This window comes from Salvelinus fontinalis, chromosome 4 (assembly GCF_029448725.1).
Source record: "Salvelinus fontinalis isolate EN_2023a chromosome 4, ASM2944872v1, whole genome shotgun sequence".
Taxonomy (NCBI): domain Eukaryota; kingdom Metazoa; phylum Chordata; class Actinopteri; order Salmoniformes; family Salmonidae; genus Salvelinus; species Salvelinus fontinalis.
In genome coordinates this window covers 35,773,664-35,790,650 of record NC_074668.1, presented here as the reverse complement: position 1 = coordinate 35,790,650, position 16,987 = coordinate 35,773,664, and the positions used below count along the sequence as shown (strand labels likewise).

At 41.9% G+C, this 16,987-nt stretch overlaps 2 protein-coding genes across 3 annotated transcripts in view; both read left to right on the top strand.

The window, feature by feature from the left end:
- Window positions 1–13,592, top strand: part of LOC129853637 (V-type proton ATPase 116 kDa subunit a 2-like) — a 31,082-nt gene extending 17,490 nt beyond the window's left edge. For both annotated transcript variants that reach the window (XM_055919906.1, XM_055919907.1), the window contains 18 exons: window positions 2,450–2,547; window positions 2,777–2,914; window positions 3,260–3,357; window positions 3,454–3,580; window positions 3,780–3,862; window positions 4,020–4,113; window positions 7,352–7,564; window positions 8,554–8,704; window positions 8,948–9,087; window positions 9,359–9,519; window positions 9,797–9,887; window positions 10,144–10,262; window positions 10,358–10,568; window positions 10,803–10,925; window positions 11,105–11,224; window positions 11,330–11,447; window positions 11,643–11,814; window positions 11,936–13,592. In XM_055919906.1, coding sequence (XP_055775881.1) covers window positions 2,450–2,547; window positions 2,777–2,914; window positions 3,260–3,357; window positions 3,454–3,580; window positions 3,780–3,862; window positions 4,020–4,113; window positions 7,352–7,564; window positions 8,554–8,704; window positions 8,948–9,087; window positions 9,359–9,519; window positions 9,797–9,887; window positions 10,144–10,262; window positions 10,358–10,568; window positions 10,803–10,925; window positions 11,105–11,224; window positions 11,330–11,447; window positions 11,643–11,814; window positions 11,936–12,038 — 2,360 coding nt within the window. In that variant the 3' untranslated portion in view covers window positions 12,039–13,592. The remainder of the gene's footprint in view (window positions 1–2,449; window positions 2,548–2,776; window positions 2,915–3,259; window positions 3,358–3,453; window positions 3,581–3,779; window positions 3,863–4,019; window positions 4,114–7,351; window positions 7,565–8,553; window positions 8,705–8,947; window positions 9,088–9,358; window positions 9,520–9,796; window positions 9,888–10,143; window positions 10,263–10,357; window positions 10,569–10,802; window positions 10,926–11,104; window positions 11,225–11,329; window positions 11,448–11,642; window positions 11,815–11,935) is intronic.
- Window positions 13,593–13,703: 111 nt separating this feature from the next.
- dnah10 (dynein axonemal heavy chain 10) overlaps window positions 13,704–16,987 on the top strand; it is a 48,287-nt gene continuing 45,003 nt past the window's right edge. Inside the window, exon 1 of the mRNA XM_055919913.1 lies at window positions 13,704–14,064. Coding sequence (XP_055775888.1) covers window positions 13,839–14,064 — 226 coding nt within the window. The 5' untranslated portion in view covers window positions 13,704–13,838. The remainder of the gene's footprint in view (window positions 14,065–16,987) is intronic.

Genomic DNA, 16,987 nt, shown 5'->3' with positions numbered 1-16,987 from the left:
ATATAACCTTACACCTATTGAAACCTCATCACTATCCACTACTTTAGCACTATCTGATCCTACAGAGAGCGGGCGGTTCTAGGAAATTGCATTCAAATCTAGAAAAAATACTGCATTCTTGTCAGAGGGGTCTCCAAAAACACTTATACACACATACAATAGTTAAGCAGTGCAACTTTTAAGTTGGTTTTGAATGAAGTATTGTACTTCGCTACTTTTGTTTAAGCATCTGTTACATAGATTTTGTAGTTTTTGTAGGCTACAGTAGAGGGATGACACGGAACGGTTGTGGCAGCCCCTCGGAGTCAGAAAGAAAATTGCTCATCGTTGTTCAGTGATTCTAATTTCCTGCAAGTTTCTAAAGATGCAACGGCATGCATGGGAATGCTTGCACATGAAATATAACTTTGTAATCAGTTAGCGATGCTAATGAAAATCGTTTTGGTAAATGGAAAGGCTTTCCCCAAAACCTCAATTCAATGTTAACTACAAAGTAGGCTTACTCTGTAGCAAACTCTGCAATCGTGTGCAGTGCAGAAACATCTCTAACCAAACACAATCCTCTCTTTCTGGATTTGCAATTAAAGGGGAATTACAATCAATCAACAACAACATTAAATTATCCCACATTTCTTCGGGTGTGATTCATGCATTAACATCGACTCAGAACATCCAATTTTGTTGCATTCTATAAATAATTGTAATTTTGATAGTGAAAAGCAAAACGAAAATGAAAAAGAATCATAAACCAGGAAAAATATAACCAAGAAAATGGAATTTGGGAAAATACTAAACCGAATTAATCAAATGGGGGTGTGTGAGTGGAAGATGGAGAAAAGTTAATGACTGAGGGAAAGCGTGAATGGGAGAGTGAATGTCATTGCATGGAAAAGATGTGTAACAACATTCAGCTAACTTTAGAGAAATTAGCTAATTATCAAGGTCATTGTTTTTATTTTAAAAGTAACTTAATTACTTTTAAATTACCTACACCCATGCCTGCGACTTTCAGGCCTCCCCTACCCAAGCCTGATAATACAGCTACTTCCTCAGTTTAATAGTATCAATAAGCTGCTTGTCTCGCTGTCCCCGCTCCCTGCACTCTGTGGGTGTGTTTTGGCTGCTCAATGATGAGATGTGAGAGAGAGCTGTTGGCTGACGTTAGCCAACTACTCTTCATCACTCTCAGCTCTGACAAAATGTGTGGAACATTATTATTGTCTGTCAACTCGGACAATGTTTTTGCTAGGGCTGGCACAATTACCGTATAACCGTGAAACCAACGGTTATGAAGACCGCCATGAAACTAAAATAACCGCCATAACCATAAAAACATTTTTTTTTCATTGATGATTGGACGGCTGGGCATTCATGCAGTTGAGTCCGTTTCTGCGGTAATATGGACTCTTAACAACGTTGTTAAACTTTTTTGCTCCTTGCTGAAACAATCAAGGTGTTGTAGCAAACGTTATACATTCCATGGTAATGTAGAATGTCCATTCAAATGAGGTTAGATTCAGCCAAATGAATCCACGAGCAGCACTGTAGATATTGAGATGAGCGAGATGTAAGACTTTGCTCTCGCAGTCACACAGTGTCTGCGCAGCTTCACGCTGTTACAGCGTGGTAGCCAGGGCGCCAAAACAGCTGAGAAGTTGAGGTTTGCGCTTCAAAGCTCTGTTGTTCAAAAAATTGACCCACTATGCTCTTTACTTTCTGCATCTGCGTCATATCGCTGAGTCTACCTTTTTAAAGGTACATTTCTAAAATGTACAACTTCATATTCAGAATCCCCAGCGGGGTTTAGACATAACTATGACTTTGTGGCTTTGTTAACTAGTGACGACCCATATTGATGTGTACTCCTGCTTTTACTTCCTGCTTTGCTCCCTGCTTTGCTCCCTGCTTTGCTCCCTGCTTTGCTCCCTGCTTTGCTATGTGTATACTCGCAATGGCCGCCAGTCCACCCATTATGCCACCATTGACTTGAATGAGGATGCCCGTTCCATTCATTCTATTTCTAGGGCAGCACATGCGGTCAGGAACTGAGGAGAGGAGAAAATGTGCTCCATAAAAAATGTAATTTGACAGTGAATATTCTACGTGAATATTCTATTCTTCTTGACCCCGTAAAACACTGGATATTTTGGCACCGTGTTTCTGGGGCTAAACCCTGAAAAGTCGGTGCTAACCCTGCTGCGGAGCAGGGCCAGCTAGCCCTGGGCTGAGGTTGGTGCTAGTCCACTTTAGAATGTGCAAGTGTGAACACTCGCTTAGCCCCGGGCTAAAATCCCTTAGCCCAGGGCTAGTGTGGGCTTGATGAAAAATACAGTGTAAATTACAACAGATGAAGCGTATTGATATATATGTATTATTTGAAACAAATGGATTGTTTGGAACGCAGTGACTCTGTGTGTTGTGTACTAAGACTTCATTGCATCTTTGACAGGGTACCTTCTAAGAGAAATCAAGAGGGCAGACATCCCACTTCCAGAGGGAGAAGTGAACCCGGTTGCACCCCTGCCCAAGCATGTCCTAGTTATAATGGTTAGCGCACCCTACCTGTCTCATTCTCTAGAACGTTATAAATCCTTTTATCATAAGAATGAAGTATTGTCTTCATCCCAAATAGCACCATATGTTCCCTATATAGTGCACTACTTTTGACCAGGGCCCTGGTCAAAAGTAGTGCACTATATAGGGACATATGGTGCCATTTGGGACAAGTCCCATATTGCCATTGCTATTGACTCTCTGTATGTATGGCTGTCTCCAGGAGCAGTTGCAGAGGTTGGAGGTGGAGCTGAGCGAGGTGACCAGGAATAAGGAGAAGCTACAGAAGAACCTCCTGGAGCTGACAGAGTATACACACATGCTGCGTATCACACGCAACTTTGTGCACCGCAGCGCAGAGGTAGGTCCAACAGCTTCCCCACAAAGCAGGATCCCACCACTGTACAACGCTCTGCCCCTCAGTTTGACTTCAGAGCACTTGCATTGGCTTTGATTTGCTTTATGAGGAGACTGAGCAGATTTTAGTGTCACGTGATTTGGCTTAGAGCATAACATTGAGGCTTTCTTTTCTCAGTTCTTTTCTTCATAGAGGTTGTTTTGGGGGATACATCTGGGCCTAGCCAAAATCTTGCTGCTTGTCTTTTATTCATTCATGCATGGGCAAATTCTTGCCCTTTTTCTAACAATGTGTTATGGGGGTGTATGTGTTTTGTGTGTGTCCTCACACTGGGGTTATGTTTCACAGCGTGAGCCCCCGCAGGTCCAGTATGAGGAGTTCCCCTTTCTAGAAAAGGATTCCATGATGGACTACAGCAGCATGCAGCGACTAGGGGCCAAACTAGGGTAAAGGGCTATCAGCAGTCATATATATTTGTACACACTTGGGTATATGTGCCTGTTTACTATAATGCCCTGTTTATCTCACCCTCACTCCTGCAGGTTTATATCAGGGCTGATTCAGAGAAGGAAAATAGAGGCCTTTGAGCGCATGCTGTGGAGAGTGTGTAAGGGCTACACCATCCTTAGCTACTCTGAGATTGACGAGTACTTGGAGGACCCTGACACGGTGGGTCAATGTTGTTCTGCCTGAGAGAGATTCTTAGCCCTTTTCTAAATGGTTGAGTGTGAGATAAAATAATAAGGTACTGCTTACCTCATAGCTAAATTTAACAGCATCCCTGTTGGGCCTGTGAGAGGTAGAACATCTCACCTCAGCCTTACTGTGTCTATATTCTAAACCGCTTCCTGTTCTCTGGTTATTGCAGGGTGAGCCAACTAAGAGTGTGGTTTTCCTCATCTCCTACTGGGGCGAGCAGATCGGACAGAAAGTCAAGAAGATCTGTGACTGGTAATTAAAACACCTCTCCAACTGACCTGTTACACTTTCAGCCTGAGGTGATTCCCTGTCAAACCATTAGGCCTGTTATGTTGCCCCCAACAAGCTCTGAAGACTGTGGCTTTAACCTATGTGATAACATCATGGAGCTTATAATTTTGCCCCTCAGCTACCACTGTCACGTGTATCCATACCCCAACAGCAATGAGGAGAGGAATGATGTTGTGGAGGGACTCAGGACTCGCATCCAGGACCTGCACACTGTAAGCTCTCTAAAATCCTTGTGAGCAACAACATAGTGGGTGATGTTCTTTTAGTTTGTTTTGTCTTTAAGTAATGAAAGTAACTTTTTGACTATCAAATTTGTACAGTTAAAAATACAGATGTTTTCTTTTTATTATTACACCCATGTATTCTTTAACCAGAAAAGGTTAACACCAGAGATCTCTCCCTAACGTCACTGGCTAGTTAAAATATAAGCTATCAACAGATTAAGGTGTTCTTCCTGCTGAATTTAGCTGTTGAAATACAGTGCCTTCAGAAAGTATTTTAGTCCTCTTTTTTTAGTCCTCTTTTTAGTCCTTCCTGTATTTCTGATGTCCATTCGGTTTGATTTCTATTTGTAACTGTGCTATTTCACAACATTTCTTAACCTACAGTTGGAGTCATTAAAACTCGTTTTTCAACCACTCCACAAATTTCTTGTTAACAAACTATAGTTTTGGAAAGTCGGTTAGGACATCTAAGTTGTGCATGATGCAAGTAATTTTTCCAACAATTGTTTACAGACAGATTATTTCACTTATAATTCACTGTATCACAATTCCAGTGGGTCAGAAGTTTACATACACTAAGTTGACTGTGCCTTTAAACAGCTTGTGAAATTCCAGAAAATGATGTCAGGGCTTTAGAGGCTTCTGATAGGCTAATTGACATCATTTGAGTCAATTGGAGGTGTACCTGTGGATGTATTTCAAGGCCTACCTTCAAACTCAGTGCCTCTTTGCGTGACATGGGAAAATGAAAACAAATCATCCAAGACCTCAGAAAAAAAAGTGCAGACCTCAACAAGTCTGGTTCATCCTTTGGAGCAATTTCCAAACGCTTGAAGGTACCACGTTCATCTGTACAAACAATAGTACGCAAGTATAAACACCATGGGACCACGCAGCCGTCATACCGCTCAGGAAGGAGACGCGTTCTGTCTCCTAGAGATTAACGTACTTTGATGCGAAAGTGCAAATCAATTCCAGAACAACAGCAAAGGACCTTGTGAAGATGCTGGAGGAAACAGGTGCAAAAGTATCTATATCCACAGTAAAACGAGTCCTATATCGACATAACCTGAAAGGCCGCTCAGCAAGGAAGAAGCCACTGCTCTAAAACCGCCATAAAAATGCCAGACTACGGTTTGCAACTGCACATGGGGACAAAGATCATACTTTTTGGAGAAATGTCCTCTGGTCTGATGAAACAAAATTATAACTGTTTGGCCATAATGACCATCCTTTTGTTTGGAGGAAAAAGGGGGAGGCTTGCAAGCCGAAGAACACTATCCCAACCATGAAGCACGGGGTGGCAGCGTCATGTTGTGGGGGTGCTTTGCTGCAGGAGGGACTCGTGCACTTCAAAATAAATGGCATCATGAGGAATGAAAATTATGTGGATATATTGAAGCAACATCTCAAGACATCAGTCAGGAAGTTAAAGCTTGGTCGCAAATGGGTCTTCCAAATGAACAATGACCCCAAGCATACTTCCATAGTTGTGGCAAAATGGCCTAAGGACAACAAAGTCAAAATATTGGAGTGGCCATCACAAAGCCCTGACCTCAATCCTATAGAAAATTTGTGGGCAGAACTGAAAAAGCGGGTGCGAGCAAGGAGGCCTACAAACCTGACTCAATTACACCAGCTCTATCAGGAGGAATGGGCCAAAATTCACCCAACTTATTGTGGGAAGCTTGTGGAAGGCTACCCGAAACGTTTAACCCAAGTTAAACAATTTATAGGCAATGCTACCAAATACTAATTGAGTGTATGTTAACTTCTGACCCATTGGGAATGTGATGAAAGAAATAAAAGCTGAAAGAAATTATTCTCTCTACTAATCATTCTCTCTCTTCTGACATTTCACATTCTTAAAATAAATTGGTGATCCTAACTGACCTAAGACAGGGAATTTTTACTAGGATTAAATGTCAGGAATTGTGAAAAACTGAGTTTAAATGTATTTGGCTAAGGTGTATGTAAACTTCCGACCTTAACTGTATACCCCTTGACTTCTTCCACATTTTTTTACAGCCTGAATTCAAAATGGATTAAATAGATTTGTTTACCCTCACCCATCTATACACACTACCCAATAATGACAAAGTAAAAACATGTTTTTAGAATTGTTGCACATTTATTGAAAATGAAATACAGAAATATCTCATCTACATACAGTACCAGTCAAAAGTTTGGACACACCTACTCATTCCAGGGTTTCTTTATTTTTACTATTTTCTACATTGTAGAATAATAGTGAAGACATCAAAATTATGAAATAACACATGGAATCATGTAGTAACCTAAAAAGTGTTAAACAAATCAAAATACATTTTATATTTGTGACGCTTGTGACGCTATTTGTGACGCTTCAAAGTATTTCTACTCTTGAACTTATTTAGGCTTGCCATAACAAAGCGGTTGAATACTTACTGACTCAGCTTTTAATTTTTTATTGATTTGTAAACCTTTCTAAAAACATAATTCCACTTTGACATTATGGGGTATTGTGTGTAGGCCAGTGACACAAAATCTCACCATGCTCAATGCAACACAGTCACTACAAAGTCACTACAAAGTTACAGACCAATGGTGACATTAAAACAGTATCCCTTAAAGAATGGGCCTCGTGCTTCCGGCTACGGCAAAGATAATAACTTCTTGGAAAGCAGCAGAATGGAGTGTGAGGGGTAGAGTTTTAGGAGCGAGAGGGAGAGTGCTCTCACTCAGGCGCCAGAGCGTGACCACTCTGGGGTCACTTGACTCTGCTTGTGCTTTGCAGTCTGGAAGACTGTTCAGATCAATCCTTTTGGAAGTTCTACCTCTGAAGAAAAAATAACTAAATTAACCTCTGGTCCCAGCACGTGATCTCCATGAGGTCTCAGCTGAAGGCTGACTCTCCCCCCCCCCCCCCCCCCCCCCCCCCCTCATGCGAACACATGCACATACCAGAACTTAAAGCACACAGACTCAAATTCCCTCCCTGGCATGTTCATTGCATTTTCTCTAGCCCTACATTCTTAGACATTCATTCATCATTTACCTAACTGTGTCTCGTGCCAAAAATACCTTTGCTTCAATACCCAAACAAGCTATGGGCCCTTGCACTCAATGAAGGCTGCGCTCATCGAAACGAAGTCAATTCTACACACCCTTTTGATATTCTGAATGAATGTGAAATCCCTCCAATGTCATACTAATACCCCCCCCCACACCCCCCGGCTTCCACCAGGTACTCCACAGGACAGAGGACTACCTGAGACAAGTCTTGAACAAGGCCTCTGAGTCCGTCTACACCTGGGTCATCCAGGTTAAGAAGATGAAGGCCATCTACCACATCCTCAACCTGTGTAGCTTTGACGTCACCAACAAGTGTCTGATAGCCGAGGTGTGGTGCCCTGTCAACGATCTGCCCATCCTGCGGAGGGCATTAGAGGAAGGCTCGGTGAGTCAGCTCCCTGTTACAATGGCTCCCTGTGTAATGTCATCGTTGGGCTTAACTCTTTTATTGTTTTGGATTGTAATGTCATTGTTTGTGACCCCACCTTCTAACCACACTTTGTTCAGTATTTGGCTAAACCAACAGTCACACACCCAGTCAGCATGACCTGCTTTAATAATGGGGCTTTGGTTGTGGCAGAAAAAGGGAAATTGTTCTCGTCTTGACCACCTCTGATCATTTTAGACAGAGCCAGGTATTTGGAGAGTTGGGCCAACTTTTTGAATTGGGAATATTGTTATAATTCTAGACATTCAGTTACATAACATTATTTTAATATTCCCATGTAATGTTTATACGCGATAACATGGCTGCCATAGAATTTTGAAGTGTCATGTAAATGCTTCATAATGCTTATTCTAGACATTATTCTCCATGTACTGTAATGTTAATGGGGGGCTAACATGACTGCCATAGAATGTTGTAGTGTCATGTAAATGCGTAATAATGCAGAAACCTCAATTGCCCAACTCTAAATACATGGCTCTGATTTTATTTATTTAACTAGTCTAGTCATGAGTCCTGTTGGGCCCCAATTGAAGGCTACCAGGGCTTCTGTCCATTATTACATTACACTGGCTAATGACGTGCATAATATAAGGTCACATTCAGTTCAATGACAGCAGTCCATGCCAAGGTTCTGCCAGGGGTTTTAGTCCTTTAAAAGGCTTCAATGAGGCGTCTAAATACGAGGCTTAAATGAGGCTTCTAAATACGAGGCTTAAATGGTCAATGTATTTGAACAGTCTTGAATGGTCTAAAATATTTGAACTAACTGTTTGATGAGATGTTCTGTCTCCATTTGGAGAAAACAAATGATGGCAACCCAATTATTTGAGACATCACTCAACCTCCATGCAACCTTAATAGGCTAACATTGCAATAATCCCAGTCTGAAAAGCCACTGTCTTGACATTATTGGCTTACCTTTACAGAGGAAAAGTGGAGCCACGGTGCCTTCTTTTGTCAACCGTATTCCCAGCAACGACACTCCACCAACCCTAATAAGGACCAACAAGTTCACATCAGGCTTCCAGAACATAGTGGAGGCCTATGGAGTGGGCAACTATAGAGAGGTTAACCCAGGTACAGTACGCCCTCGCTAGCCAATGACCACCGATTACTACATTTAGGATTACATGCTATCATTAGGCCTACTGCTTTTATGTTTTATGTTTGTTTGCTATTTCTATGAGCCATATGCCTGTAGCCAAAGACACATGTCCACTCCTAACAAGAATGGACAATAAAGTTATACACTTTATTCATAGTTGAATGTGTATATGGAGGAATTATGATGTATCATGTATTGTCTGTTGTGTCTAACAGCTCCTTACACAATCATCACCTTCCCATTCCTGTTTGCTGTGATGTTTGGAGACCTGGGCCATGGTGTGATCATGGCTCTGTTTGCTCTCTGGATGGTGCTGTATGAGGACAATCGCAAACTGAAACGCACCAGGAACGAGGTGAGAGGGGCAGCGGAGAGGCTGTCAGTTTGTACGTCCCGAATGGCACCCTATTCCCTACGTAGTGCACTAGTTTTGACCAGGGGCCATAGGGATTTGGCCAAAAGTAGTGCATTACATAGGGAATAGGGTGCCGTGTGGGATGCAGGCCGGTTGTGTGGGGAAATTGTTTCTGGTCTAAATGAGCTAAATGAGTAATAAGCAAACAGTAAATGTTGTGGTTAGCTGGATGTTTCCTCCTACGTTGACAATGGTGTATTTGTATGCTCAGATCTGGAACACATTCTTCGAGGGCCGCTACATCATCCTTATGATGGGCTTGTTCTCGGTCTATACCGGACTCATCTACAACGACTGCTTCTCCAAGTCTCTTAACATCTTTGGCTCGGGCTGGAGCGTCAAGGCCATGTTTAAATCTGGAAATTGGACTTGGTAAGTACTGTACTCTAATATGTTCTGTACTGTAATATCTGTTCCTGAGATTACAGAGATGATTAGGTCAGGGTGAATGGCCACATGATCACAACTCAATGCCAATATGCTTTGGTTTTTGATGTACTATCACTGATTGGCCATACTGGTTTTTCAATTATATATTAATTACAAGTCAAATTAAGTATAACAATTGCAAATATGTATGCGACATTAAAGATTACATCACCTGATAGCTTGCTCTTTTAATTGTTCACTTTTGTATTTTCTTTAAAAGGGATTCCACACTCCGCACCAATGCCTTTCTGACCCTTGATCCCAATGTCCCTGGGGTTTTCAATGGACCCTACCCTTTGGGCATTGACCCAGTAAGTACATGGCTTTATGATTCATGGTCACAAACTGCTTTGTCTTGTCTCTATGTTCGCTACACACACAAGTTATTCCCTGTCTCTTAACTGTACACATATGCCTCTCACCAACCAGGTCCAATAAAGTAAGTCATGGATCATTACTCATTATCATTTCAATGTTTTGTTAACAATCCCATCAGTCTGACTGTGATGTAGTCTGTCCATACCTCAACCTGATGTGGTTATTTTCCTTGTTTCTTCCACTGTGTAGATTTGGAACTTGGCGTCAAATCGTCTGACCTTTCTGAACTCCTACAAGATGAAGATGTCTGTGATCGTTGGTATCAGTCACATGAGCTTCGGGGTCATCCTAGGTGTCTTCAACCACCTGTGAGTTACAGCACACACTCCACCCACACTTTGCAGCCCTTGTGTGTGTCTATGAAAGCACTTTAAAGCTCTGTTGTCTGTGTCTATCTATGTAGGCATTTTAGGACAAAGTTCAACCTGTACTTGGTACTCCTCCCGGAGCTGCTGTTCCTGCTGTGCCTGTTTGGCTACCTGGTCTTCATGATCATCTACAAGTGGCTGGCCTTCTCTGCACGCGACTCCCAGATGGCCCCCAGCATCCTCATCCACTTCATCAACATGTTCCTCATGCAGGGGGACGGGGTGCCACCCCTCTTCCCAGGACAGGTACATGTGTGTTCACACAGTGGCTGTGTCCCAAATGACATCCTATTCCCAATATGCACTATAGGGAATAGTGTGCTATTTGGGACACACACACTGAATATGCATATAGAACTGGGACTTCTCACTAAAACCCTTACTCGCTCAGTGAAGACATGAATACAAGCCCAACCCGCTCTGAAACTACTTCAGTGAGACTGTAACAGACCTGTCTGTTCTTTCCCTCTCCTACTATAGTTTGGGCTGCAGATGTTCCTAGTGGTCATTGCTCTACTATCGGTGCCTGTCTTACTGCTGGGGAAACCAGTCTACCGCTACTGGCTGCACAACGGAGGAGCCAACCGCATTGGAATGTACAGGGTGAGGCTTTGAGTTTGTAGGTCTAGCTGAGTTACGAGTTATAAGCATGTGTGTGTAGTCCATATGAGTCTGTGTTCTGGTTGTAACATAGTCTATGGTGGTGTGTGTCTGTGTGTGTAGTCTGTTTATAGGAGTGTGCTCCGGTTTTAATATGCAGAGTGTGTGGTGTGTGTCAACAGGGTTATGAGCGTGTGCGGCGGCACAGCGAGGAGGAGCTCTCACTGATGAGGGAAAATGACATGGAGGAGGGCAGTGTCCCCAGTGACCTCTCCACCAGCAGAGAGCAGCAGAAAGAGGAGGTTAGCTGATGACAACACAATCACCACCTCCCACTAGCCTCTCATTCAGGTATCAGTACACTATGGGTCCCGAAAGTAACAGGTCCTCCTGTCTGTGTTTTACAGTTTGACTTTGGGGACATGTTCCTGCACCAGTCTATTCACACCATAGAGTACTGCCTGGGCTGCATCTCCAACACAGCCTCCTACCTGCGCCTCTGGGCTCTGAGTCTTGCACATGCCCGTGAGTATCACCACACCACATCAAATGTTTATTATTTGTATTCATCTTTGAAGGATAAACATTTAAAGTGCATTTTATATTGAGAGAGGATCATTATTTATGTATGTTCTCTGACTGGAGCAACCTTCTTCTTTTAAATTATTAAATAAAATGATTTAGAGATGTGACGGTGTTTGTTTGTCCCTGCTCCCCCAGAGCTGTCGGAGGTGCTGTGGTCCATGGTGATGCGGTTGGGCCTGCGGATGGACACCAGCCTGGGCATCATGTTTCTGGTGCCGGTGTTTGGGATATTCGCTGTGCTCACTGTGTCTATCCTCCTGGTTATGGAGGGACTGTCTGCCTTCCTCCATGCTCTCAGGCTGCACTGGTTAGTTACTCACTATACTTGCAGAATTGAGTGAAGGACAGGAAATATGTGTAAAAATTCAACACATCATGCTTTTATAATGCTTACTCTATATTCAGTGATCTCTGTTCTCTCTCCATAGGGTGGAGTTCCAAAATAAGTTCTACACTGGGACTGGAATCAAGTTTGTTCCATTTGCCTTCTCCCTCCTGCCCTCCAGCTTTGAGCATGATGGCTTGCTGTGAATGGGACACAATGCTTCTGCCCTCCCAAAGGCAAACTGACACAATGTGCCAGCAGGATCCAGTGCTATATAGCTAGCCTGGGTACTAGTCGGTTTGTGCCATCATGCCACTCCTACGTGACAAGGAGTGGCATGATGGCACAAACATATTGGTACCCGGGCTTCTATTGAGCCTCATCGACATACAGTCCAAATTCATAGTTGTTTTTTCTACTATTTGTTGCACTGACTGACTGCCTTACGTAAGTACAACCAAATCTCAGCGTATCATGCTCTATTTTCAATTGAATGATATTCTGGGTTACCAAAACTTTGCAAGGAAAAGCCTCCTTCAGTCATGTTTGTAAATGAAAAGTATTTTTGGATGAATGTGGGAGAGATGTACATTTTGTTTTATAGAGTGATAAAGTTTGAATGAGAAATTAACATTTGAATGACTACGACAGGCTTAAAAAAAGTGGTGCATCACTCTTGAAAGTAGGCATACCGTGTTGTGCTGAATGCTGACAAAATTGTTCTAAGACATGTTTCCTATGCCTCCATCGCTTTGTGGAAGACTACTCCTTAAACTGCCCATTCCATGGATGGAAATGAAAAGTATTAGCTGAAGAGATCATTTAATGACACCAACAATCCCTGATTATGAATAAAGGCAGGAAAAGCAGGCACTGGACCAGTGCAGAGATCAATTCTCTCCAAAGCTTTTTCCTATATTCCCATTCTGTAGCGCCATCGCAGGAGAATGTAGTTTATGCTGTTGGGTAATTGTACCTTCAAGATGGAAAAATAAGAAAGAGTTATAATTATTATTATTTTTTTGATATTGGTTAAATGTCCTAATGATGGTATTAAACCATCTGAAGAGGAGCTAATTGTTTGAATTGTGATTACCACGTAACATGGAACTTTAACATTATGAGGAGCATTTCATTGTAAACTCACTTGCTGTGTTATCAAACAGTAATGTGCTGTATCTTAGTGATGCTTAAAGATGCCCCTAAAGCAGGATCCTATGGGAAATGCTGCTGTGAAATTGAGACTAGGGGAGAATCTCAATTGCATACTACCGTACTCGCATCCTCAAAACCCATTGGAGGAGAAGTTCATAGGGGAAGGCTTTCTCATCCAATGGGTTTTCAGGAGGCGAGGAGCGTGGACTCCAGGAGTCTGCAATTGAGAATATGTCTAGGTAATGTAAAAATAGTGGTTAGAAAATACTTTTCTATAACTATGATGACCACTAATTTTTAGATGTGAAGTCTGATTAGCAATGGCTCTAACGTCTAATCCTTGATTACACAATGTGTGTGGTTTGTTGAAGGGCTTGCTGTAAATGTTTGTAACTATTCTAATGTAGTCTATTTTAATCTTATTTATTTTAAAGAATAATGTAAACATTTGATTTCTTCGCATCATTAACTCCATACTTATATTAGTGGTATGCATACATTCCTCTGTTTTGGCTTTGCTGAATTATTTTATATCAGATAAAGGTGAACATGTCAATGTAACAGGTGAATAAAGCTGACTGAATAAAGTTGAATTTGACTGAAAATGTTAATGTCATTGGCGTTACTTTTGCGACAGACACCAGTGCCGCGCGAGACTATCAGAAGTTGCGACTGGAGGGCGCCAAAGGGGGCGCATGGCTCACAGAAACAGAAAGTTGACCAGTTGCCATAGTGACATGAGGCTGTCAGTTGGTTGCAAGTAGCTAGCTACATCAACAAACGACAACATTTGAAGTTAGCAAGCTAAAAGCTAACATTAGTACTTTGTTGTAACTTAATTGAGGGATAAAATGTCCCTCGACGACCCGCGGGTGGAGTGGATCCGAAACCGGGTATATTCCTGTTTTTATTTGCCGGAGCCAGGTTGTTTCGAGGAATTGCTGAGCCGCGGAGATGGAGAAGAAGAGCAGAAAATAATCCGATTTCTGAATGAAGTCACCGAGGAAGAGTCAGCATCGACGCTGCTGTTTTTCAAAGGAGTCAACGAGGAAGAGATTGAAGTTGAAATTCCGATTGGTACGTAAGTGAGGAGTAGCCATACGTATGTTGCCAATGTCGCGTTCAAGACCACATTAAACTTGGAACTCTGAAGAACTCGGAAATCGCGTTAAGTGCGACTTCAGTGGGTTCAAGACAACAGCTGGGTTTTCAAGTATAACTAATTTTAATACATTCTGAAATAAAATATCCAATCAGAAACTCTGACATCATCCTTTGCTGGGTTCAAAACAACTGGGAACTCGGAAATCTCTGACTTCAGTGCGTTCAAGACAGAGAATGACGGAGGTTTCTAGTGGCCAAAAGGCTGTATTAGCATGGGCAGCACCATTGAGGTCTTCCACCATTTTAATGTAGGCAACTGGGTGGGACTTCCAACTTCAGTGGCTTATCCCTCCTGGGGACCCTGTTGGAGGGATCAGCCAATACTGAAGAAGAAAATTGACTCCTTCAAAATAGAGATTGCCTCAATGGTGCTGCCTATGCTGTCATAGACTCACGCTTTAACGGCACAGATACAACGATGAGTCATCTGTCTATCTATCTAATATATTTAGCCATCTATATGGTTCAAGACAACAGGGAACTCTGAAAAAAGATACAACGATGAGTCATCTGTCTATCTATCTAATATATTTAGCCATCTATATGGTTCAAGACAACAGGGAACTCTGAAAAAACAACCTCAGATTAGGACAATTTGTTTTGAATGGTCACCCAACTCGGAATTCCAAGTTCGAAAACTCAGACATCTTCGACTTTCCTACCTGAAGATCACTGACGTCATGATTTGACCTCGTTTTTTCCCGGTTCCCAGTTGTCTTGAAAGCAGCATAATGACTCACTCATCATCACCCTGTGGCCTTTTCTCAGTTGGATTTTTTCAACTCCTGCATCCATAAAATTTGATCTGATCTTCATCTAAGTCACAACAATAGACAAACCACAGTCTGCTTAAACTAATAACACATAAACAATTATAATTTTTCATGTCTTTATTGAACACACCGTGTAAACATTCACAGTGCAGGTTGGAAAAAGTATGTGAACCCTTGGATTTAATAATAGGTTGACCCTCCTTTGGTAGCAATAACCTCAACCAAACGTTTTCTGTAGTTGCGGATCAGACCTGCACATCAGTCAGGAGGAATTTTGGAGCATTCCTCTTTACAAAACTGTTTCAGTTCCACAATATTCTTGGGATGTCCGGTGTGAACCGCTCTCTTGAGGTCATGCCACAGCATCTCTATCGGGTTGAGGTCAGGACTGACAGGGCCACTCCAGAAGGCATATTTTCTTCTGTTCAAGCCATTCTGTTGTTGATTTACTTCTGTCTTTAGGGTTGTTGTCCTGTTGCATCACCTAACTTCTGTTGAGCTTCAATTGGCGGACAGATAGCCTTACATTCTCCTGCAAAATGTCTTGATAAACTTGGGAATTCATTTTTCCGTTGATGATAGCAAACTATCCAGGCCCTGAGGCAGCAAATCAGCCCCAAATCATGATGCTCCCATACTTTACAGTTGGGATGAGGTTTTGATGTTGGTGTACTGTGCCTTTTTTTCTCCACACAAAGTGTTGTGTGTTCCTTGCAAACAACTCAACTTTAGTGTAATCTGTCCACAGAATATTTTACCAGAAGTGCTGTGGAACATCCAGGTGCTCTTTTGCAAACTTCAGACGTGCAGCAATGTTTTTTTTGGACAGCAGTGGCTTCTTCCGTGGTGTTCTCCCATGATCACCATTCTTGTTTAGTGTTTTACGTATTGTAGACTCGTCGACAGAGATGTTAACATGTTCCAGAGATTTCTGTAAGTCTTTAGCTGACACTCTAGGATTCTTCTTAACCTCATTGAGCATTCTGCGCTGTGCTCTTGCAGTCATCTTTTCAGGACAGCCACTCCTAGGGAGAGTAGCAACAGTGCTGAAATTTCTAAATGTATAGACAATTTGTCTTACCGTGGACTTTTTTTTATGGATACTTTGGTTACCCTTTCCAGCTTTATGCAAGGCAACAATTCTTAATCTCAGGTCTTCTGAGTTCTCTTTTGTTCGAGGCATGGTTCACATCAGGTAATGCTTCTGTGAATAACAAACTCAAATTTTGTTGGGCAGGGCAGCTCTAACCAAAATCTCCAATCTCATCTCATTGATTCGACTCCAAGTTAGTTGACTCCTGACTCCAATTAGCTTTTAGAGAAGTCATTAGCCTAGGGGTTCACATACCTTTTCCAACCTACACTGTGAATGTTTAAATGATGTATTCAATATAGAAGAGAAAAATGCAATAATGTGTGTGTTATTAGTTTAAGCACACTGAGTCTGTCTATTGTTGTGACTTAGATGAAGATCAGATCAAATCTTATGTCAAATTTATGCAGAACTCCATGTAATTCCAAATAGTTCACATTTTTCTTGCCACTGTATGTTTGTTTGAAGTGTATGCAAATATATTATACAAGTGGTTAGCCATTTTAAATACATGCATGTTTTTTTTAAAAGAGAAGTAGTACATTTCTCCTCAACAGTGAAAGACTATCATGTGTGTTGTTGATGTTAGTTCTGTGTGTGCAGTTAAGGGCAAGGAGTGCTGCTTTGTTTTGAGCCAGCTGCAGCTTTGCTAGGTCTTTCTTTGCTTCACCTGACCATATTACCAGACAGTAATCAAGATGGGACAAGATCAAAGCCTGAACAACTAGTACAGTTGATCTTTGTGTCATAAACGCAGAATAGCTTTTTATAACAGACATACCTCTCCCCATCTTCACAACAACTTGGTCAATATGACTTGACGATGATAACTGACCATCCAATGTTACTCCTAGGAGTTCAGCTTCTTCAACTTGTTCAGTTGCACAAATCCAGTTGAAGTTTAGGTCTAAGAGAATGCTTTGGACCAAATACAATGCTTTTGGTTTTAGATGTATTTAAGTCCAGTTTA